Raw genomic sequence first — 25,510 nt, forward strand, 5'->3', positions numbered from 1 at the left:
GATTATGGTATGGGATGCGTATAAGACAGGATTACGTGTGGAAACGATAAAATATGCCGGACATCAGAAAAAACAGAAGCAAAACCTGATTAATGAGTTAATGATAGAACTTGCACAATTAGAGACGGATCGCACTAAACAGATTTTATGTGCTGATCAGAGGATATTGGATGATTTATGGACTAAAATTGCCGTTGTTAAGGGCGAAATAAATAAATATTTTCAGGTGCAAGTAGCTCAAACATATCAAGTACAAAGAATGATTAGAAATACTATAGTACAAATACGTAACTCCGACGGTTTATTGGAGAGAAATACGAAGGAAATCATCTAGGTTTTTAGACAATTTTATCAAAAGTTATACCAAGAGGATAAGACTGGGGTAACTATACAGAACAATGAGACAAGGGATACAGAGATTAGGAAGGTTGAGGAGGGAGTCAAACTAAAATTAGAAGAGGAAATTAAGATGTAAGAAATACTGATTGCAATAGCTTCACTATCTAATGGGAAAGCTTGTGGTCCGGATAAAATTCCAATTGAAATTTATAAACTGCTTCAATTAGAACTCGCTCCACTAATACTAGATTTATTTTTAGATGTACAGTATCGAGGTATACCACCTATTTCATGACGAGAGACGGATATTGTCGTTTTTCCAAAAAAAGATAAGCCGCCAGAACTACCGGGCTCATATAGACCGATTGCATTAATAAATTCGGATGCAAAGCTTTATTCTAAAGTTTTAGCAAATCGGCTACAGAAGGTGATTGCTCGGTTAGTTTCACCTTGGCAACATGGTTTTATCCCAGGCCGGGGAACTATAGATCATGTTAGAAGGGTAATATCGCTATTGGAGGCCAACGAGGAAAAAATAGCTATAATTTTATTAGATGCCGAGAAGGCGTTTGATCGTGTGGCCTGGCAATATTTACGGGATGTGTTATCAGCACGGGGGTTTGGACCACAAATTGTAACTGCTATCCGAGCAATGTACTATAACCCAATAGCTAAACTACAGATCATGGGTAATACTTCAGTAGCCATAGTAGTAGCTAGAGGAACAAGACAGGGATGTCCATGTTCTCCGATTCTTTTTGCCCTTTATCTAGAGCCTTTCATTGAACAACTATTAAGAAATGCCAATATCACAGCTGGTCGCTCCGGAGCAGGCGGGGTTCGTGCCCGGTAGAAACCTTACGTATAATTTGCGGACGGTGTTTGGCACTATGCAGCATGTACGGCGGGATTCGAGGGCTCTTGCAGTCTTCCTGGATATGGAGAAAGCCTTCGACTCGGTAGAATGGCCCTTCATGAGACAGGTCCTGACTAAAATGGGATTGGGTCCGGTCTTCTTACAAATGATTGGGGTGTTATATAAAGGACCTACTGCGAGGATACGATTTGGCGACCTGGTTACGGAAGCTATTCCAATCTCTAGGGGAACACGCCTGGGCTGCCCCCTGTCGCCCATATTGTATGCTCTTATTGCGGAGCCTTTGGCGTGCGCCCTCTGGGAATACCATAGCCTTAGAGGAGTTAGCTTTCCAACATACAGGATCGTGGTCTCCACATACGCAGACGACACCCTGCTTTATGTCAGGGAGCCTGAGAATAACTTGGCACCGGTGCTACGAGAGGTGGTGCATTTTGGGGCACTCTCTGGACTAAAAGTAAACTGGACTAAGTCTATTGCTTTTCCGTTGACGCCGTCAACAACCTCATTCGAAATGGAGTATCCGCTTCAGTGGTCGGACGACTCGGTTAGATACCTTGGGATACAACTGCATATGGATTCCGAAGTAGTACTCATTGAGAACTATGGAAGAGCCATTGATAAACTTGAAGATGATGTGGAGACCTGGATTGGGCTACCCCTGTCGCTGGTGGGCCGGATCTCCATTATGAAGATGGTGGTGCTTCCCAGATTTTTGTTTCTGTTTACCAATATCCCAATTGTGTTGCCGCGCGCCTTTTTTGCTAGGCTTACTAAGTCCCTGTTGCGACTGGCGTGGGCGGGGAAACAAGCTCGTGTTAGTTGGCGCGTCTTGACGTTGCCTTATCATATGGGAGGCCAAGGGGCGCCTGATATGGAGCTATACTACAGGATTGCACAGGGAGCTCAGGCGCATAGTTGGATGCATGGCGAGGAATCAGTCCCATATCTAAAGCTAGAGAGATTGTTTGCAGCTTCTCTCTCGCTACCTGCGGTCATTTCTGAGCCGACGGACCGCAGAACAGGATTTTTAGATTCACTAAACTCAACTCGGCATGCATGGAATAGCATACTGCAGCAAACGGCGGGGGCACTACTATACTCTCCAGCAATGCCACTTGACTGGGCGGTCTGGTTGACCCCTTGCAGGGATCGTGGGGTGGTGCAGTCCCTTCGAGAGCTGGGTATACACTTGCTTGGGGACCTGTTCTCGGGCGGCATAGCTAAAACATGGGACGACGTGGCAGCTACAGTGGAGAACACTACTCAGCTACAGCGCTTTGAATTCCATAGGGTGAGGGGTGCATGGCGGCAGCACCTAGGGGACGATATGGCTGAACCTCCTGAGGTTCTGGAATTGTCATATCTCAAACACAAAAGTCCCCGTAGGATGATATCTAAGCTATATAGTATAGCGATGTCACAGAGATCCCAGAAATACACTAAGGCTAGATTAGCCTGGCAAAGGGACCTAGACACTGTAATAGATGACGACATGTGGGCGTATTGCTGTGCTGGCATACGTCGTATATCATTACATGGCAAGCATAGGCTGATTCATTTTAAATTTATAAACAGAGTCTATTATACGCCGGAGAGATTGCACAGGTACGGCCTACGTGAGGGGTCGACTTGTGAGAGATGCAACCACCCTGCTGCTGATTTCATCCATTTAGCGTGGGACTGCCCAGGCGTAAACAAATTCTGGGAGGCTATCTCTTCGGCAGATAGGAGGAATAGTAGAATTAGATCTTACCCCGGACCCTGCAGTGGCACTGCTTGGACACTCTAGAGGGCTGCCAAAGGCAGCACGTAAGCTAGTGGACATGGGTATGCTGATAGCCAAGCGTAGGGTAGCATTGTGTTGGATGCGAGGCCCCTTGCCTACAATGGCACAGTGGGCATGGGACGTGCTCTACTGCTGCACGCAGTCAGAGGCGTTTAGCTAACTGCTTCCCCCGCGGAGCAGACCAAAGAATTTCTGGGGATTGTATGCTGACTATCTCGGGAGGGGCGGGGTAGCTGCGGAGCCGAGGGCTGAGACGGACGGCGAGATGGCCCCTGACCCAGGCATCCCCTGTGCAGACTGAGGGGCGACCTTTGGAAGCTCGCGGAGCTGTATAGATCGAAGGGTAGGAGAGTTCTTAAATTTAGGAGATTGACTGTGGGGGGAGGACACAAAAGGCCACTCACTGATGTGCACCTGTCTGATATAGATCCAAAGTATGGTAGTCTCTTCTGAGAGGAGACGTCATGGTTAGGCACTGAGTAAGAGGATACATCTTATGTGGGTAGCGGAGAGGGCACCTCAACAGTTTCGGGTAGGGGGTGGGGAGGGTGTTGGATTTTTATGTGTTATGTTTAAAGTAGAAAACTCTGTGCCCCTTGGGGGGAAAGACTACAAGAAATGGCATGCAGGACTGCAATCCTTCATAGATATACCAAGTCACAACCTTTGAACACAGCGATGCCCAGCCTCCGGGATGTGGGATAAGCTGTGATGTGAAGTGCTCTTCAGTGATAAGGCAGCCGGCCTCAGGGTTGTAGGCGCGCAGATATGTATGTCAACATGTGTTGTCAGTTAAAAATAAATTTAATTTTTTTTTTTAAAAGAAATGCCAATATCAGACCTATCAGAACCAATGGATTTGAAACGAAAGTATTGGCATATGCAGATGATATAGCCATCACAACATCTAACCCTGAGTCAGCAATAAAAGAAATTGAAAAAAATGGCGGATGAATTCGGAAAGAAATCAGGATATTTACTTAATAGTAGCAAGACTCAAATTATTTGCTCAAAGAGGTGTAATATATTAGACCAACGACAAACTGAATTCGCAACCTATTTGGGGATAAAAATAGGAGCTGACTTAGATAAAATATGGACAAAAAATCTGGATAAAACATTGGACGAAATTGGGAAGGATTTAAGGCGGATAGATAAAATCCAATTAACTATTGTGGGGAGGATTAATGTTTTAAAAATGAACGCTTTCCCAAAAATATTATACTTATTTCGGTCAATTCCATTGGAAATACTAGGGCCTATTAGCCGGAGAATGGAGACAATGTTCTCTAATTTTGTATGGCAATATCGGAAAATTAGGAGATCATTAAAATATTCATCACTTCCACAGAATAGAGGTGGGTGGGCAGCACCAAATTTACAACTATACTATTGGGCAGCTTTATTACAGCAGATGGCCCGTTATTAAATGATAAGAATTCCCTTGAAAATGATCTACCATCAATCTATCATTTAGCTATTGGCAAGGAGGCTTCAGGTATGTTCTTGAAAAAAATAGAACCTAGCTATTACAAAAAACCCGATTTAAGTGTTTAAGATCTGCCTGGGGGATATGGAAGAAAATCACGAATGAATTGAAAATCACGAAATATAATAGATATACTCCATTGTGGGGCTCACCATTATTTCCAGCCGGGATGGATGATGCTATGGCAGCTGGGATAGATAGAATTAGGCATTTGTTTAATGATAAATTAGAGATGACAGAATTTCGGGAACTGGTTAGATCTAAAGGAATAGATGAACAATCTCAATTTAAATATATTCAAATCTGGAGTTGGCTGAAAACACTCCAGCAGGAAATTTTTAAATTGGATCCTATACCAATCTTAGAATTAGTCCTTCGAGGGAAAGCTAAGATTGGGGAATACTATAATATTATGTTAAATAATCTCCCGGATGATATTGGAAAAATTGAGGCTAAATGGGTTGAGAATTTAGAAGATGAGGAAATAGATATCGATCGGACATTGGAGCTTGCTCAAAATAATTTTCTTTGGGCAAATCTCAAATCACAACATTATAAAACAATATTTAACCTGTATTATACTCCGGATAAACTATTTAAATGGGGGAAACGGGAAAATGATGTGTGTCCTCGATGTCAGGTTGGTCCCGCAGATACAATTCATATGTTTTCTTCATGTAGCCAATTAATACCCCTTAAAACAGGCATAGAAGAATTTTGGTTTAGAACACTTAATAAGAATTTTAGTTTAACCTCGACAGTAATGCTATTTGGGTTTGATTATATATTAGATTTGTTACCATCACAGATAGATTTTGTATTTATGACAGTAGCAGTAGCAAGGCTATTGATTGCAACAGCTTGGAAGGAGGAAGAAGCACCCAGCTATTTGGCATGGTTTTATCGGTTTCTTCATATATATAATCAAGAAATGGTACTGTATGAGGTTAAGGGACACCAAGCTAGGAAGAAAGGATCCGAGGTATGGGCACCAATGACCAAATGGATGAATGAAAGGAAATAATAAATGGAATAGTCAGACATGGGAAACTAATCCGTATATTATGGAAAAATTCATTGTGAGTATTAGTGTATATGATTTGTCAACTAATTGCGTTTCCATGAGATTTGTATGTTACGGTATAGATAAGATAATATTTGATTTATTATACTACTGTTTTGTTTTATTTTCCTCTTTCTGTATCTCTGCCCTGCTCAAATAAAAAAAATAAAAAGAAAACAAGTGTCCTAGGTGCTACCATATTTTCACACAAATGGTGCGTTTTACCACGCTCAATATGGAGTTTTTCTAGTGGAATCCTCACATTTAAATTTCATGTGCTCTTGATCTCTGACCTCTTGTTTTATATCACAAAGCATTGGTCTTTGCCCTTTTCTTCTGAATTCAAGTGAATGACTATAATGGATATACTGTATTTCAACAATTGTTTGTAAGGTTGAAATAGTTCTCACTTGAGAATAAAGAGACATTTGGCTTTGGGGACCACTTAATTTGAAATATATGTATTCTGTGAAACAGTTATTATGTAACTATTAAACAATTTGTATATGTAAAGAATTTAAACATTTGCGTGTATTATGTGTTTTGTAGCCCTTAAGAAGTCAGTTTGGATGAAACGCGTTGGCTAAAGCTAAATTTCAAAGAAGAAAATGAAATGTTTTAATGGAAATTTTCTGACTAAAGCATCTTGTTTTATTAAGAAAAATATACTGGGAGTATGCATTTTGCTGTCTAAACTACTGTTGCTACCAATCAGGTTATCATCAATTATGAATTTATTGAGGTGTGGTTGCTGAGTCATAATTTTGTCATCTACTTCTATGTCGTAGCATATAATCCTACCACTTGTGACTGATAAAGAGATGATTTGAGGACGATGTAGCTATTACAGTAAAAACAAAAGCTTCCTTCCTAGGTTTTTTTCTTCACCTGATTTAACCTTATATATTTTAATTGAACTTTTGAAGTTTTCTTGTTCTAAATATTTATCTTGATTCTGCTATCAATATGGCATGATTTTTAGCTAGGCTGTCCTGTTTTAGTTTTAAACCTATAATTACTGATAAAACCCAGCTGACGGGAAATAACTCTCATCAGTGTAAACATATAAACAGTGAAACACGTGCACAACCACAAACTAAAATACCATTCAAAGGAAGGAAAGAGAGAAAGAATGAGTCATTTTTATTTATTTCAACACAGTGTAACTTTGTTATCCAAAGTAGCAGCAAGAAAGACTGGTCTAAGTTTATTCTGCTTGAGTTTTGTTGTTTAGAGCCATCACTGAAATTTTGTTTCTTCTTCCTTTTGTTTCCTCCGGGTTTGCATGCTTGGGTTAAAGGTACAGTGTTTAGAAACACTTTTTAGGTCTGATCTCATTATTTTACACACTTTGGAGAATCTGAGAATACCAAAAGCAAATGTAATCTTTTGCAGTGTTTAATTATTTAACTGATTGGTGAAATGGCTGGATCCTATGAATCTTAGCCAATATGTAGTATCACATTTACCCAGGGACACATAATGGGAAAAATTTCGACATAGCAGCCCTCTTTTCTAACAAGTCAGTATTGATAGCAGATCACCTGCAAAACACCCCAGGCATTACACGTTTAATGCAAGGTGTAGTTACAGGTACCTTCGAAAAGAGTGTTGTCACCATGCATATGAGATAATGATGCAAACTTCCTTGTGCAAAACAATATTAACTGAAACATGTCCCATAGTTATGTGTGATATCTTCAGCTAATAACTTTACTACCGGGCCATAGTTACAATATTAAGAGCAAAATATCATGTTCCAGAACATCGTGTGGCATTGGTTAAAAGGCCCGTGCTGCCCTTAAGTGATACATTTGCCTTTGAAACACCTGGCAGCTATGAATGTCCATATACAGCAGTACCATCCTAATGCAGGCAGTTAAAGAATGCAGAATAGCAGTGGTGAGCAAACCTAAAGCGTCAAGTGTCAGACAATTTAGAGAGCAGTGCTACAAATTAATCTGGTGTAATCAAAATTTAAAAGGTTTCATGCAATACAATTCTGTTGATGTGGTTAACCACCCCTATAATGTCATACTATTCAATAAGGAGTAGGTGAATGACCCCCAACTGTGTCCAGTAATGTGTTTATAAGAACATTTGGACATAGTACTCTTAAGTTTTTTGATCCACTTATAGTCTGGTAAACCAGAGTCCTGACAGAGTGAGTGTGAGAGGTACTGAGATGTGAGCGAGGGTAACAAGAGGAGAGTGAGGGTGCTATACACAGACTCTCTATGCTTAAAACAGTCTAACATAAGCCCATTGTACACACTACCAATGGGAAGACGCTGCATACCCTACATGACTTCTGCTTGTAATCTAAATGTACTTTACACCAACCACTTCAAATAAAACCAGCATGTTTTGTTGACTGTTTTGGGGATTATGCAGCTGAATAAACATGCATAGGCACTGATTTCTAAAGGTTTGGAAAACACTAAGAACATACCACTAACACCTACAAAAAAAGTCAATAAAATTAACCTTTAACCCGATGAGCCTAGCAATCTGTAATGAATTAAGCGAGTAGTGAGTAGACTCAGAGGCACCTCTCAGACCTCTAGTATAAGCCAAAAGCACAAAACAAGTGATCCACATGGGGAAGAGAAGGGTGAGGGAGGAGACAAAAGACATGTGCAACTAGAGGGCCTTCAGAGTTAGAGGATGTCTCAGAGGGTATGTCTCTACTGAACATTGAAGGGCTTGGCAACTAGGAAAAAAAGGTAAGCGTTGCACATAGGAAAGGCAATGACTGTGATAGAATAGACATAGACTTTAAGGGCCAGATGTACAAAGGATTTTAGCATTCACAAACCCTCTGATTGGGTAAATTAGAGGTTCACAAATGCTAAAACCCTTTTTCAAACGTACTAAGCCCATTTACCGATTTGGAAATGCTTTTCTGAATCCTTAAATGGATTTTGCTAACCATAGCGAATTGGTATTTGGATGGAGAGTTTTGAGGGGATCCCTTTCAAATACTAATCCCTTATCGTGTGCATTAACGTTTCAGGCCAAAATTGGCGGAAAAGCATTGATAATTTACCATTTGTTTACCTAACAGGAAGGGTTCACCATTGTACCCTTACCCTTTGGGAATGTTCAAAAAAGCATTTTTTTAGGAGGCGGCAGTGGTGTATGAGACCACTGCATACTCCAAAATAACATTTGTGGAAGTATTAATTTTTTTTAACATCCTGTTTTCCTTTAAGGACAACAAGCTGCATTTTAAAAAACATAAATTCTTTGATGGCAACAAATCGTAGTGGGTCACAATTAGCGACCGGAATCAGTAACAGTAATGAGGTAGATTGACTCCATTGACGACATACTAGAATTCGTTTTTTGTGAACTAACATACCAGTAGCTAGATCAGTTTGCAAAATACCAATGCATAGTGTAAAAGTAGGCGCGCAAATTGCGACCACCTTTACAGAATGCATTGTACGTACATTTGATCCAAAGTATATGAACCCCCAATAGTAAAATACTTATACTGAAAGAGTTCAAGTGTCTTACTGCATTTCTTCAGTAAATTAGCAATGAAGAGCACAACTAGCATGAAATATCTCAACACAAATTTTAATCAAATCCCCAGACTGGGGTAACATTGTTTTTTTTGTTTTTTCCACCATTTGATAAGGGGTTTCAAGCACAAACCATACTATAGCTTTTTAAATATATTCTCAACTAAACCATAAGTAGAACACCTTAGTGCAAAGCTCAAATTCCAGAAACAAAACATCATTTGCTCAATGTCAGTCAAAATTATTCTCTTAGGTATTACCAAATCTGAAAGGAAGACTATAAGAAATACTTACAAAATCGTCGGAGGCATCTTTGCCAGCAGTGATGGTTAATACTAGCACTAAAGGTACAATGGTTGTAAACCAGGACAAAGAAGCAATTTCCGGGATCAGCTGCAAGAATAATTAACACTTTAGAAGATAAAAAAATTATTAACTGTATGCCAAAAAATATTTAATATTATGATATAGTCAACATTATTTTAAATATTTCGTCTACATCACTTTAGCTTCCAGTTTTGCATAATTAACAGATTATGGGACCTCTCATCTCACTGCATATTTTGTACAAATGTCAGGTCAGATATCTGTAAGAAAAAACAAATCTGGAGAATAATTATGCCAGGCATTGTTCTTATGCAAAATTATGCTTTCTTGAACGCACAGTGCTTCTCTTCAAAGAGGAGCACTCTGAAACCAAAAGGTAAGTCATGTGGTGATTCTGTGAGTTCACTGGTGACTAATTCCTAAGAAAAACCTAAAGGAACGAATGTTAGTGTGCAGGGGTGGTACTTATATATGGCTATACGCCATCATTTTCTGGGTGGTGGGAGTCACTGTGGAGTCATATGTGTGCTAAGCATTTTTGAAAACGTCCCCAGATCCAGTCTGGTGCATGGGAATATTCTAAAGGTGAAGAATTAGCAACAGAAGTAGCCATCAGAAATAAAAGTTAAGCACAAATTGAATTAGGATCCAACTATGATTTAGACAAGGGTTCTCCAAAGTTGGTCCTGGAAGGCCGGATCCATGCCAGATTTTCAAGAAAACTAAATTTATGGCAATTTGTTAAAAATCAGGCATGCATTCGGCCCTCCAGGATCAACTTTGGAGAACCCAGATGTAGACAACATGAGTTTGACATGATTTTTAACACTCTGCGTTCTGCAATCTGCAGGCAGTAAATTTGATCAGGGTGAGACTTGCCATAAAGGCATCAGGCATTCTTCTGGGGGAGAGAATGTACTGCATGTTGCAGTCTCCTTTCAGGGGTGAATGAGTAATTCATTGAGGCTAGAAAGCAGTCTAAAACTGTGGAGGTTAAACGTATAACGAAAGTCTCTGGCTGGATGAACACTTGACAGATTGCCATCTTTATAAGCTCTTTAATAAAACAGGCAATCAATGAAAGCTGTTGATGGGAATGATATGGATTGCTCACTTTTTTTTTTTAAACATACTTTATTGGGTTTTTTCCATACATTAATCTACAATACGGAATAAGAAGACACGGAAGTATGCAGTATCCACGTGGGAGTTCTTTGTTCCAAAATACGATATCCATCATTGTGCGCAATCAGGGAGAGAATATCCTGTTATAACATACTTTCCTGTGTCATGACATACATGTACATATATAATAAATTCCAAATGTGACCCATTAACACCCCCCCACCCTTTCTATTGTCCACCCCCCCCCCACGTCGCAGGCTGCATAATTCAAAATCCTGAGCCTTTGTCTCATTCCGAACAAATTTCTTTTGTTATGATTACGTACCACTCCGTCCTACCCACATCTATCATTGAATAACTATACGTGAAATCAGTAATACACTCTATTGTGTGTGTGGAGTATCGTCAGGGTCAATACTTTTATGGGCTTCCACCGTTGCGTCCCATTCCAGGGAGATTGGGTTTTTAAGTAGACCCCAGGCCTCCTCCCTACGTAGAGCTGCAATCTCGGCCCCCACCCACCTGGTCAGTTCACCATGCCATATACGTAACACAGGAGCTTTGACCGACTTCCAGCACATGGTGATAGACCTTTTAGCAACTATTAGCTCTAAGTCTAGAAAGCGCAGCAGGACCTTGTGTGATTTTGTACGTCTACAGATACCCAATAAGCACTACAGCGCTGCGCCCCGTTTGACTCCTCCTCCCCCAAAAAATCACCAAGGTGCGGGCACGCCCATAGCATATGGAGCAAATCAGCTTCTGGCAATTTGCACCTGGGGCAGTGGTGGGCAGTGTCCGGGTACATCCTCTGTAGCCAATGTGGGGTCAGATAAGCTCTGTGCAGGATCATACATTGAATACATTTGAATTTGGCATTTCGGGGTATCTTCCGTGGGTATTCCAAAATATCTGTCTGTTAGACCTGGCACCTTGGCGTGGGTCTCCCTTCCATTTTTCGCTGTTGCCTCATGTGTTTTTGCTGGTGTTAGTTGCTCAGGGCACTGTGCCACTGCTGACCAGTGCCAGAGTGCAAGTGCTCCCTATTGTAAATTGATGTATGATTTGTGATTCCATGATTGGTTGGTTTAGTTTGCCTGTCAGACCCTAGTACAGTGCACCAGGGGTGCCCAGGGCTTGTAAATCCAAATGCTGCTGGTGGGCTTGCAGCACTGGTTGTGCCACCCACAGAAGCAGCCTGTAAAAGTGTGTCTAAGGTCTGACATTGCAGAGCCTGCGTGCAGTCTGGTACTGTCATGCTGACTGGGCAAGTGCACCCACTTGCCAGTCCCTAAACCTTCCCTTTTCTTCATATCAGACACCCCTACGGTAGGCCCAAGAGCAGGGTGCATTGTAAGGATAAGGTAGGACATGCCCTGGTGCGTGTGGCATGTTCTAATAGTGAATTACAGCCATTTTCGTTTTTCACTATTGCAAGGCTACCTGTTCTCCATAGGCCAGAATGGGCAGTTTGGTTATTACATCTTATGATCTTAACTGACTCAGGGAACATGGTAGAAATTCGAAGTTAGTATGCCTGAACTCAGGATGATAAAATACATCTTTTAGTGAAGTTGGTTTTAACATTCTGTGTTTGAAAATGCCACTTTTAGAAAGTAGGCATTTTCTTGTCTAACCATTCAAACCTGCCTCTGCTAGGCTGTGTATTCCTTGTCTGGAGTTTGAGTGACAGGGTTGGGGAATTCCAGGAGACAGGGTGAGGTGTCCCAGTGGTGAATAGAGAGATCTGCATCTAGATGGGTGGGAGGAGTTGCACCTGGGACCTGAATAGGGCTGTGCCTTCCCTCCACAATGCTGGCTCCACCTCCTGTGGTGCGTCTGATGTCTCTGCCCTGCACTCTGAAAGGAAAGGAGGAGTAAGGTAAACAAAGTGCTCCAGGACTGACCAGAACCGGTTTTGAACAAGGCAAAGGCCCCTCTGCCCTCAGAGGACACAGGATTTTGGGGTACAAGTATTGGGACCCTGGTCCCAAGAATTTAGTTCACTTTGGGAAACAAGAAGAAACTCTGCTGAGGAGAGGAACCAAGAAGAAACTGAGGAGAGACGATCCCTGAAACTGGGGGATTGGCCTGCAGGGGTTGCCTACTGCCAAAGAGAGGAGAAAGGAACTTTGTGTGTACTTTTCCTCAACTTGTGAAGGATCTCCGAGGGCTTCGAAAAGAGCTTGCCTCCTGCTGAAGTCTCAGGAACAACAGACTTCACCCCAGAGCCATAGAGTTCTTTGGAAGTGCCTGCTGCTGTTGTTGGGCCTTCTGAGGGACTGCGTGTCGCAAGGAGCTGGAAGAGCGACTCAAGAAGGAGAAGTGTGCCGCCATCGGAGCTGTTGTAGTCGCATCGCGTAAAGTGTGTCGCCGCTGCAGCTGTCGCATTGAGCGGAAGTGTCTCGCATCATCCAGGAAGTGTCTCGCAACGCCGAAGAAGCATGTCGCCATCGCAGCCATCGTAGCTGACGCATTGCACCGCATCAAGAGAAGAGTCTCGCATCGAGGAAGAAGCGTGTCACCATCGCAGCCATCGTAGTTGTCTCATTACACCGCATCAAGAAAAGCGCCTCGCATCCACGGAGAAGTGTGCCGCCGTCGGAGCTGTTGTCGGCTCATCGCATAAAGGGATGTCGCCGCTGCAGCATCACATCGAACAGAAGCGTCTCGCAACGTCGGAGAAGAGTGTCGCTGCCAAGGCCGCTGTCGTCGCATTGCGCAAAGTGTGTCGCCGCTGCAGCTGACGCATCGAATCGAGTCTTCTCGCAACATCTGAGAAGCGGGCCACATCTGGAAGATCTTCACGTCTTTATTTCTTTGCACCAAAATCTTCAGCGCATCAACATCGTTGCAACACTTTCGTTGCCCTGCGTGTCGCATCTAAAAGGTACATTGACTTAAAGCGTCACATTTAAGAACTAAAGAGAACTAAGCAAAATTCTACCATCTAAGGTAACAGTATTGTGTATTTTTGTCGTTTAAATGTCTTATTGTAAATCTATATAAAGAATACTTATTTTTTATATAAAACCTGTGTGGTGTCCATCTGTAGTCTTGTCACTTGATTACTGTATGTGTTCACAAATGCTTTACACACTGCCTCTGAGATAAGCCTGTCTGCTCGTGCCAAGCTACCAAGGGGGTGAGCAGAGGTTATTTTAGGTGTACCCCTTTACCCTGACTAGAGGCGAGGGTCCCTATTTGTCACAAGTGCATACCTGTGCCAACTAGAGACCCCCAAGTCTAACACTGTCCATTCTCTATCTGCCCCGTCCCATGTAATATAGAAACTTAACTAATTTGTTTGTTTGGGGCTCCTCCCGATTCGGAGACCACCGTTTTTAAAAATAATGTAGTAATGCTGCGCAAGTCATGTACAGTGCCCCTGTTTCCTGTATAAAATTATCGTGATCCATGAGTGTCCCTCCATCAGAAAGTGCTCCGATAGTTCCCACACCCGCATCTAATCAGGGCCCAAGTGTCTGTTGTGTCAGCCTACCGCACGTCAGTTGTATCCCCGTTAGTGGAATATTGCCGGTGTAAAGGCCACCACTGGAGGTATATTTCAGGGCTTTCTTCCAGCATAGTAGTGCAGTGTGTAGAAGAGGTGGTAATACCGGGGGAGGCTTACTATGCGGCAAGAGTAAAGTGTGAAGTAGTCCCTGCTCGATGTGTCTAGCAGTATAGCCAATCTCCTGCAGGTTGCGTCTCGCCATCCAGTGGGATAGCCACTGCAATTGGCATGCATAATAATAAGCCCTAAAGTCGGGTGCCCCCAGGCCACACCTCCGCGTGTCAATTTGGAGTTTAAGACTTATTCTACGACGACCTGTACCCCAAATGAGAATTTTTAGAATAGAATCCAATGTGTTAAAAGTGGTCAGGGGTACCAGCAATGGCAGATTTGTCAAATAATATAAAAGACGAGGGAGCACCATCATTTTGGATAGAGCCACACGGCCAATAGCCGATAAAGGAAGTGTGGACCAAAATGCCACCTAAGAGCGTATACCACAGATAGCCTTATTGAGATTACCCTCCAACATATCTGCGTGTGAGCAGTAGATATGAATGCCCAAATATTTAAATGTGTGTGGGGCCGTGGGAGTGTGAGCCTCCCGAAGTTAATACTGTCCGGTTGCAGACCGTCGTGAAGAAAGAAAGCGTTTGATTTGGATTTGTTTATGGCTAACCCCGATTTTATTTCAAAGTCAGCAAAGATACGAGGGATTGAGCCCAACCCCTCCAGTATATCCGTCACATATGTAATTAGGTCGTCTGCATATGCCGCCACCAGGTGTGTCGATGTGCCTATAGGTATACCGCAGTGTGTAGCTTCCAGTCTCAGACGGAGTGCCAGCGGCTCCAGCGCCAAGACAAATAATATCGGAGACAGTGGGCATCCTTGTCGTGTGCCTCTGTGAATACAGTATTCCCTTGATATATGTTTCCCTGACCTAACTCTAGCAGTTCGGGCTGCGTATAATAACCGTACCCTCTTAATATATTTGGGGGGTAAACCAAAACATGCAATAGCTTTAAACATGTATTCCCATGACAACGTGTCAAAAGCCTGTCTCATATCCAACGACATGCAGCCGGCCTGTTGATGTTGTGTAAGATCCGTTGACAGAATGTGGTGTAGTCTGCGTATATTGAGTGACGTGCTCCTGGCCGGTATAAATCAACATTGATCAATGTGGACCAGTTTATTGAGATATGGTTGGATTCTGTTTGCCAGAATTTTGCTGAGGATTTTGTATTCTGTAGATAATAGTGACAGAGGGTGATATCCCAACATGTCCGATAAATCCCTTCCTGGTTTGGGCAATGAGATTTACCAGCGCTTGGACAGTGGTGCAAGGGAGCTGCCCCAGTTCGAGCGACTCACTGTACACCTCCTCCAAGTGCGGCACTAATAATTCTGAATAGGTGTCGAAAAATTCTTCCGGTAATCTGTCTAGGCCCGGTGCTTTGTTGCGTGAGAGCCCACCTATTGCTGTCTTAATTTCTGCGCTAGTGATGGGGCCTGCCAGGGCGTCCTGCATGTCCCCTGGGGCTTGAGGATATGGTAAATCTGCGAGGAACTCGTCAATGTGGGACCCACCTTTCGTAGTATATTCTAAAAGCTTCATTTATGTCATATTGCATGTTCGCTGTACCTTCTCCAGGGAGATTAATATGGCTGATAACGGTGGTGGGTGGGTCATTCCTTATGAATTTTGCTAAGAGGGTGCCTGATTTGTCTGCTTCGGAGTGTCTGAGCTGAGTATAGGAGCTATAGTCTATTAATCGGAGAGTTTCGAGCAACTCTGCATGTTGAATGTGTGCTTCCTGTAGCGGGGTCTGTTTTGTGGGATCGTGCACTGCATCTTGTTCAAGCCGTGCCATTTTGTCCTCAACGTCTTTCAGGGTCCTATGTGTCTCCTGCCTCGCACCCACCGTGGCGCTAATTGCTGTCCCCCTAATGACTGACTTCAGTGCATCCCACTCAACCAATATAGTAAAGTCAGTATTTCTGTTCTCTGTAAAATAATTCTGAATTGTTGTAGATAGCGTTCTACGAAACACAGTGTCTTCCAGGAGTTGGGGTCACAACTTCCACATGGGGACCGGTGTGGGTACTCTACCCCAAGTAGGGACAGCCTCCAGGGGATTATGGTCGGAAAAAGTCTTCGCCAAGTAAGTAGTGCTTGTGAATTAGTCTGCTAAGGAGGTGGAGCATAGGAGTCTATCTATTCTTGTATGTAGTTGATGTATCGGGGGGAAGAAAGAGTATTCCTTGTGCAGCGGGTTCTTGAGCCTCCAGGCATTGCATAGGGACCAGTCCTCTACCCTATTACATAAGGTGTCTGCCTGATTACGGCCCATTATACCTCTCAGGAGGGATGCGATCGGTCCAGAGTAATATCCATAACCGCATTACAGTCTCCCCCTACTATCCACGGATAGGTCTCCCACCCGCCAAAATTTAATTCAGGCCGATAAAATATTTGTGTTGGTCTAAATTTGGGGCATGTATGTTACCCAGGATAACCGGGACTCCATCCAACATGCCAATGAGGAAGATATATCTACCCTGTGTGTCCACTCTCTTATCCAAATCTTCATCCCCTGGCAAAAGCAGTGTAATTTGTGGTGATTACCTGCCCTCTCCACTTGTTAGGCATCTTTGCTGCTTCAGCCTCCATCAGATGTGATTCTTGGAGTAAGACCACGTGTGCCCCGTGTGGCAACAAGTGCGCAGGAATCCTGTGTCTTTTGTACACTGACCCCAACCAACGAACGCTCCATGTAATAAAGTTATACTTGTCTGGTGTATGCATTATCAGTTAATTGTAACAGAAGTATCTGGGTACAGGATCCAGCAGCTTTGTGACACATAACAGTTGCATTTTGCCAGAGCCCCGGGACCCCAAACCCAAACTGAATACCAGGTCACACCTATAAACTAAACAAGGCCAGACCAAACAAAACGCACATAGAACTAATACATAATAAACCGTAGCAACCGCAAAGTGGGGACCAGCAGCCATAACCGTCATTTAAAATATCATATGATCAAGAGCTCCTCCGAGCCCGAGCAAATAATGTGCAACATTTTCTATGTCAAGGCGAAGTACACAAAAACAGGGCAAAAGGATATATGTGTCCTAGTTGGAGCGTGCCATCATCATCGCATCCCTCCGCGGCATGTTCAGGCCGTTAGACGGTTATGACGCTTCTAAGACATGTCTACAGTTCCAATAAATCATCTGCTGTTTGAGGTGTCACAGTAGTGTTAAACTGTTCTCAGAGTCTGAACGCAATGTGCTATTCTCGGATGAGACTGAGTCACGGCGAGAATAGTTGTCCCTGAAAGTGTTCGCAGCTGCCAAGGTCATCTCCCGGCCCTCCTGCACTTGATCCCGTGTGGGCCCAGGAAGCGTCGCCGTACCGATTGTTCCAACCACACGCTGCGAACATTGTCCTCTTGCGCCCCCAGGGCTGCGTGGCGGTTTCTGAATAGAGTGACCGGACAATTGCGTTGGGTCCGTGACTTCAATCCACTCCTCTACATCCTCCGGACTTTCGAAGAAGTATGTTTTTTGTTCATAGATGATCTTCAAGCGGGCGGGGAATAACAACGCATATTTGAGATTCATAGTACATAACTTCTTCATTACCGCCCGATAAGAAGAGCGACGGCGCTGGACCATGAGTATGTAGTTGGGATACAGGGATACCTGACAATTCTCAAATTGGATCTGCGGCTTCTCTCGCACCCTCTGGAGCAGAAGGTCTCAGTCCTTGTAGTTAAGGATTCGAACTATCAAGGGTCTCGGCTGAAGAAAAGAAGTCCGAGAGTAGGTTGCAGCCTCTGGTCCCTCACTACGCTCCGAAAGCCCAATGACACGGATACTATTGTGTCGTGCCCTGCCTTTTGCGTCGTCCACCCTGTCCGCCAGACCTGCAACTTGCTTCTGGAGTTCCTGTATCTGTTTTGTGTGTTCCTTGTGTTGGGGCACTAGGTCGTCCAGAATGGAGCTGTGATCCTTCACCTTAGTGGTTAGCTTTGCATGGTCCGCCTTAAGTAGAGTAAAGCCAGTAGTGAGGCTTCCTATTTGCTGCTCTATGGCTTTCCTAGAGTCCCAGACCTCCTTTAGTATCAAATCCAGCTTGTCTTGGGCCCCCGTTTCAAGCATAGGTGGAGCAGTGTTAAGTGATTGCATATTAGTGGTGGGGTCCCTGTCCTCCATGTCCTGAGAGGTAGTGGCAGCTGCCTCATGCGGTTTTCCCTTTGGGCGACTCATTGCTTACTTTGGTCATTGCGCAACAGCTACCTCCTGTCCAGCGCTTGGGACTTTACACTGTCGTAGTGACCTAACGCCAAGAAAAAAGGGGGGGGGGGAGTTCTTCTAAGGACACAATGCCCGGCGTATTCACTCCCTATTGCGTAGGTGTCGAGGCCTGGCCTGAGCCCACAGGATAGGAGCATCCATGGAGGGCAGGCACCTCCTCCCCGTGCCTACTCCGTGCGTAATGACAGGGTGTGTGGCACCTCATCCAGCAATGTATCCTCCAGCCAGACCACAATATATCACCTGATGCCTCTTGCTTTGTCGGAGAGCAAAGGCTCAGTGGTGCCACTCGCTCCCGCCGAGTCAGGGACCCAACCAACAGCAATGAAACTGACACAGGGGGGCAGAGGCGATCTCAAATGTTGCACCGTATGCAGCACTCCTAATGCACAAATCGTACCCCAGACAGTCCACTAGATGGTTAACTAGTGCCCACAATGTGCCTGCTCCTTGAGAGCAATGACCTATTTTGTAACCATTGGATCAGGACTTCAGGCAATGTCAGAAGGGGTGTCAGAAGTGCACTCTGGCTTCACGCTACTGGCATATAGCTCCCCCTTGAATACCAGCACCCAGGGATCTGGGGCTCAGCAACACGGGCGGGCAGGACTGTGCCTCCTCTCTCACCACGTCCAGGCACACAGGCAGAGTCGGCCCCACTACCAGTTGAGTGCTCCGCCCGACCCCCACCTCCAGCCTGCGGGGTGGCACTCACCCGGGTAATCTCCTGGTCGGGGTGTCGCGGTGCTCAGTAGGCCGTTCTGTAGCCTCTGCCGCCACCCTGCCAAGTCAGTCTGACCCCAACCAGCAGCAGACACAGCGGCCAGCTCGGAGCGGCACAGATCGGGGCCTGGGAGCAGCGCCAGCAATATCTCCCCAGGCGGCCACGGGTCCCGTCCACACAGGTGGCTCTGCGATGACGCAGGTCCAGGCACAGGCCTCTCAAGCCTCTTGCGTGGTCACATGGCAGCGCCCAGTGCGGGTCGCCTCACAGGCCACAGTCTGGATCTTCGGCCGTGCGGGGAGTTTGTTCGGTTCCGGCACCAGGATGAGGTCCTCGCCTGTTCCACGGTATCCTGCCCTCACAGCATGCCACAGAGGGACCAGGATTCAGCCTGATGACCGGATATTCAAGCTCGGGCTACGGAGCTCATTCAAATCCCGAACGCCATGATCAGCGGCTAGCCACGCCCCCTGCATTGCTCACTCTTATTGAGCATCATAGCACTGTACTACTAGCTCCTGAAAAAACATTGTGCTTACTCTGTGAAAACAGCACTATTTCAACGTACTTACCAGTAATCCATCATATGTTTAAAAATGCTGGCACTGCGAGTCATTTCTATTCTTAATTATCCTTTATCTGTAAAGTGCAGTGATTTCCAATAGGTAAACTTGACTTCTAAATGCTCTCTTTACATTCCCATGTGTGAGAACATGTATTTTAATCCTTCAGCACTTGCACAGTCACAAAGCTGTCTAGGAGCCTACCATAACAGAACTGTCCCATGTCACCATACCACAAATCATACAAGCGTCAATTGATAAAAGTCAGCTGGTTTATTGACTAAGCAAAGGACAGATGGTCGAGAGAGAGTAAAAGAGGAGAACTGTATGACATAAGAACAAAGTGGTCTGCTACTGAGGAGTATTGCTCCCGGATGATATATTGTTTTGTCCAATATTTGGCAAAATATTTCCATGGGGAGAACCCCTCCAATCCTTCCTGAAAAGGTTGAGATATGCTTGTTCAATCTGTGGAATGGGGTACTGATGTACAATATCTTGATAGGGATGTTTGTGGTATCCAGATTGCCCCTACAACTAATTAATTTGTTCAGCAACCTGAACACAAAATTCCTGTCATTTATATCCTGCCTAATATTCACAAATATTGGCTACCCTCCCTCTCCAACCCACAAGGTCAGTTATTCAGCTTGCTGGTCACTGAAACAAACATTGGACCAATTTCACACCTTTTCCATTGTCTTGTGACACAGCAGGTTCACTTCAACTTGAAAGATACAACCAAATTTCAAGATAAGTTAGCAAATATACATGTTCCTTTGGATGCCTTCTTGGTGAGTCTAGATATAAACAATCTAAACAATAAAATAATAAACACTGTAAGAAATTGGGCTATTAGTTGAAAGAGGAGCAAGCCCCTTCTTAAATACTAAACAATCCTTTTCAGGGTGGGCCAAAGAAAATCACTAACTTAACATGTGCTTAGCCCTCCGGTAGCTTGGGTAAAAAATAAGTCAGGCTAAACTGTGAAGCAATGTGCAAATTGTTTATGTAGCAGACAAACAGTAACAAAGTGAACACACAACACAAGAAAAATCCAAAGCCAATTTAGAAGAACAGAGTAAAACAAAAATTACATCAAAAGAAACATAATTCAATTGGTAGAGGTGGAGTTATGATTTTTGAAAGTTTAAAGTGAAAACGAGCACCAAAAATGAACAATGTGGCAACCGCAAGTATCCGGTTGCGTGAGACCGGGTCAAAGTCAAAAGTTAAAGCTGATCACAATGGACTGCGCCCGGATACCAGGGGTGGATTAAGCCTGGTCTCAGCTTACCTTCCGGCTTAAAAGAAATTTTAGAAAACTTCTAGATAAGGTAGACTTTCAGCAGGGCATGGTACCAGGCAGTCCCCAAGGATGTGTCGGCGACAACGGAGAGCCACTGGTTGAAATCTTGGTAAAGCTGTAGAATAAGGCAGGAAAAGTTCAGAGTGGGAGAACTGTGGAATCCACGTCAAGGAGATTGTCGTCATTTTTTATATCAGTGAAGATTTCTACCTTCAGACTGAAGAGTTTTTCCTGAGCTCAAATTCCTCCAGTTGCCAAAGAGGTCTCCAAGAGGGTGGATACTGTCATTGAAAGGCCCTGTTGTTGATTTGCAGTTGCGGCTAGGTATGGAAAGGATTGGCCATCCTGCCAACAATCTCACTGTCTGGCAGCAATACAAAACCCACAACGGCCGAGTCAAGTGACCCAGGTTAATGGCAGAAAGGCATATTGGATTTGGGCACAACAATACCAACTTTCTTAATGTGGCGGTTTTACAATTGTATCTTAAAGTCCAACGTTACCATTGAAGAGGATATTAAATTACAAATTAGAAAAGAGCCCAAGAAGTATCTATCTACCTGCTCCTAATTAGGTGTAGGACAATTCTACCATGTTTTAGGGAGAGAGCATAAACACTTTAGCACTGGTTAACAGTGGTATTATTCACAAAGTGGTATTGTGCACTTAGGCCAACAACAACACTGGTTTGTCAACAACTGTAAATATATTTCAGAGCGTATGAGTAGTAACATATTTGTGAAATTACCAATATAATCAGTGTATTTGATAATGGTATATGTACACTTATTCAGTCGTTGTAACATGTAGTGTATCTGGGCCTAATCACAAAGGTAAATTTGGTTATAAAGTTAAGTTTACAACTAAATGTAACTTTTAACGCCTGACAGAATTCCAGAAAGTGATTCCTGATCAGCGTAAATCCATTTACTATTGTGTATTGATCTGCCACAAGTATGGGCAAATCTGCAGCAGTAAATCCCACACAGGAAGCTGGAAGTGAGCTTTCCAAGGTTTGGTTTACCTTACTAATTTAGGAACACCCAAGGTGTAGGAAAGCAGGATCTGCTTCTATGGTTACCCCACTTTTTGCCTTGTGCTAAGCTGTATTTTGACTAGTCTGACTGGGATCCTGCTAATCAAGACCCAAGTCTATCAGCTTTCTCCCTAAATTGTTGTGTTGAGTACTAGGTACACTCCAGATTGGATACTGTGGTACCCTTATCAGTCCCTAGTATATGGTACTAAGGTACCCAGGGCATAGGTACCCCAGAGGTCTCCCATGGGCTGAAGCATGCATTATGCCACCCATGGGAAACCATGCAAAATGGATCTACAGACCTGCCATTGCAGCCTGTGTAAGTTGTTGCTTGCACCACTTACTTAAGATATAGGTTTACTATATCTAAGGGTCACTGCACTTAAAAACTTTAAGTCACCCCTATAGCAGGCCTTTCCAATCCTGAAGGCAGGGTGCTTCGTTCTAAGTGAGAGGGTGCTCTTGCATGAGCAGGACACCCCTGCAGCCTACATAGTCCATTCTCCCGGGTTGTCAGTGAAGCAGCCACATACTATATAGAGGGGCAACGCGTAATTATGCGATGACCATCTCGAAAACAGCAACAAATCCTATCATGTTTGGTATCAAACATGTTGGAATAATACCCCCACACCGCAAACGGTGTGGGGGTATGATTAAAAGCACTGAAAAGCCCTCCATTAGGCTCTCGGTGTTCCTGGTACCAGTCTTCTAGGCCCGGACAGCACGAAATAGTAGCTGCCGACCAGAGACACATTTCTGGCCCTCCTGATGCTGAGCCAAGCTCAAGGAGAGGAAGGTGGAACAATAGGCATCTTGTCACAGGCAGGATTTAGTGTATTAGGACCGGGTGTGTGCGCTTGCCAGCGCCGGCAAGTCTGCATGAGGGGCACACTTGGTGTCCCTGTACATAGTCCAGTTCAAACCAGTTCTGGGAGCTGTTGGCTCCCGCTCTGGCACGAAACTGGACAAAGGACATGGGAGTAACCTCCTCCCTGTTCAGGCCCTCACCTGGGAGGGTCCCCTGAATCTTCTCAAGCCTTTCCCTTTCCCTAGGGTACTTATGGGCTTACCTGGGTGTAGGTTCCTAGATTCATCGTGGAATAAGATTCAAATCAGACACCACTGCACTTCTACCCTCTAGGCACTCTGGACTTCGCTGGACTAAGTTTGGGCCTGACTTTGTCTCCCTTCCAGTCTGCTGCATCGCCTGTGCATCATACAGGAACCTTCCAAGGCCTGTGAAGCATCAAAGACACCTGAAGTAATGTCCCTCAGAGTGAAGGAGTCACTCCCCTGCATTTGCAGGCACCGCAACTAAGTTGACCGGTTTGCAGATCCTGAGCCCCTCTGGACTCCGTGGGCTCTGCAACACAGGTGGTGGTTTTCCACAGCTCCCGAGGCCTGCCCTGCCCTCTTACCAAGTTTAAGGCCAGTATCCCTCGTAGGGGATGCAATAACTGAACCCCTGTGCACTGCATCCAACTTGCAGTTGCAAAGGCTTGTTGGCTTCTTTGCAAGAAGATCTTCGGGCTCCAAGTAACCCCAACCTCAAGGACCACCAGTGACCAGAATCTTCAGCCACACGACATCGTGTGTATCGTGGCCTGCATCTTTTGGTGAGCTGCTTGAGGTCCTCTCGCAACTCCAGTGCCTCTGGCCTGTGGGTCCACTTGAGGGTCATACTTGTTACTTTTGGGCTCCCCTAATTGCTCGGGGCCTACCCTGACTCCCCTGCCTTTGGTGAGTCCCTTGGACCTTGCTGGTCCCGATGTTGCTCCTTTTTTGATTACTGCATGGCTTGCCTTTGCCAAGGCTTGTTGGTGCTCCTGCCGGACACCGACCCCCTCAACTCTGGACATCCTTTGTGTGACAGTTCATACCCGGGTCCTGGTCTTCCTCAGTGTCGCCTGGTCCTCACAGCTGTAGAGTCAAGGTCTTCGTCATCTTCCCTGAAGCACCCAACATCAGAAAGGCCATTTGTCTTCCAAGCCTCCTTGTCACTCCTGAGTGGCATAGACTTTGTCCTCTCTGCTTTCAGGTACTCCTCTTCAAGAACCCACGTTTGGATTCCCACGGACACTTTTTCCTCTTCCAGCAGCGGCACTTTCCTGAAGTCCACCATTGGGTTCGACACCACTTCACACGTATGCACCCGGCTTCCCTGGTGTAGGTAACGAGGGTACTAGGGTATCCCCGGGTAGGGTGGCTCCTCAACCTTCTGTCTTCCAAAGCGTTTCTTTAGGGTCCACTGGGTAGGGTCCCTAGTCTTTAAAAATCCAACCTGGGCTTGCACATAGAGTTGTACGCAGCACGCAGTCATGTTTCCACACTGCACACACTCTCAGTGGGGTCCCTATCTACTCACCTTGGGTGGTTACTTCTACATCCTCTCAACACTGTCTTGAGCCGTGGTTTCTATACCACTTTCTTAGTATATGGTTTGGTCCTCCCCAGGGTCCACTGTGAATTTCGTGTTATTTACTGTGTTTCTTTGCTAAAGTATTGTGTGCATTGTGTTGATCTCCATGTAGGAGATATTGGAACGTACTAGAGAGTATTATACAATAAATACATATTTTTATAAATATTTGGTCTGGTTCTTTTTCACTTAATCTATACTATAAGATTGCATTCTGGTAAAATAAGCTGCTTTACACTCCTTCTGGACTAAGCTTGAAGGTTGCTCTCCACAGCTCCATTTAGAGAGCATTCTAAGGTTGTCTAAAACTTCTTAAATCACCATAAGGGCTGTCTGGACTGGTGCAAGGTGCCAATTTACATTAGTGTAGATCATTTCCAGGCCAGCTTCTCACACAAGGCATGCTCTAACTAATCTCCAAATCCTCTTTTCTTTTTAGAAATGACGGAGATTCACTCCAGCTAAGGACTGCAGTTACATATTTTTGGGGATAGATAGCGGAACTGATTATCCCCATACTAGCACGAGATTTAAGGGGAGAAAAAAGTGAATTGTGCAATAGATGTAAATGGAGTAGTAACTATAAAAGGTTGTTCCTCACAGAGGCAGACACAGATAACTTCATCCTGAACAAACTGCCACCAAGTCCCACTGGGAAGGACCACAAAGCTGCCCATGACGAGGAAAGGCTGACTCAAGATGGTGGAAGCCCACGTTGTTGAACTACATCAATCCCATGACAAGGCAGAGAAACAGACCCAGTTCTGAGATAAGAAGAAAGGCAGAAAACCATATGGATGACAAATGGGCTCCAGACAGGTGAACCATGAGGAGCCCGAGAGGACAACCACAAAGTTAGTTGGGGGGTGGGGGGGAGAATGGGGACAGCTGGTACACCCAGCACAGGCAAATACGACAGGTACAGTTCAACAAGTGTGGTGTTCCACACTGCCCCCAAACCCTGTCATGAAAGCTTGAAGGACTGACTGAGTGCCGACAGAGGAAATGGCAGCAGTGGTCCACTGACATATACAGACATGACACAACTACGCAACACAACACTCCAGAAA

At 44.5% G+C, this 25,510-nt stretch overlaps 1 protein-coding gene across 1 annotated transcript in view; it reads right to left on the reverse strand.

Annotated features, from left to right (window-relative positions):
• ATP8B4 (ATPase phospholipid transporting 8B4 (putative)) overlaps positions 1–25,510 on the reverse strand; it is a 3,731,093-nt gene that overhangs the window by 3,180,094 nt on the left and 525,489 nt on the right. Inside the window, exon 4 of the mRNA XM_085644229.1 lies at positions 9,382–9,480. Within this exon, the coding sequence (XP_085500355.1) occupies positions 9,382–9,480 (99 nt within the window). The remainder of the gene's footprint in view (positions 1–9,381; positions 9,481–25,510) is intronic.

Source organism: Triturus cristatus, chromosome 3_1, assembly GCF_964204655.1.
Source record: "Triturus cristatus chromosome 3_1, aTriCri1.1, whole genome shotgun sequence".
Lineage (NCBI taxonomy): Eukaryota > Metazoa > Chordata > Amphibia > Caudata > Salamandridae > Triturus > Triturus cristatus.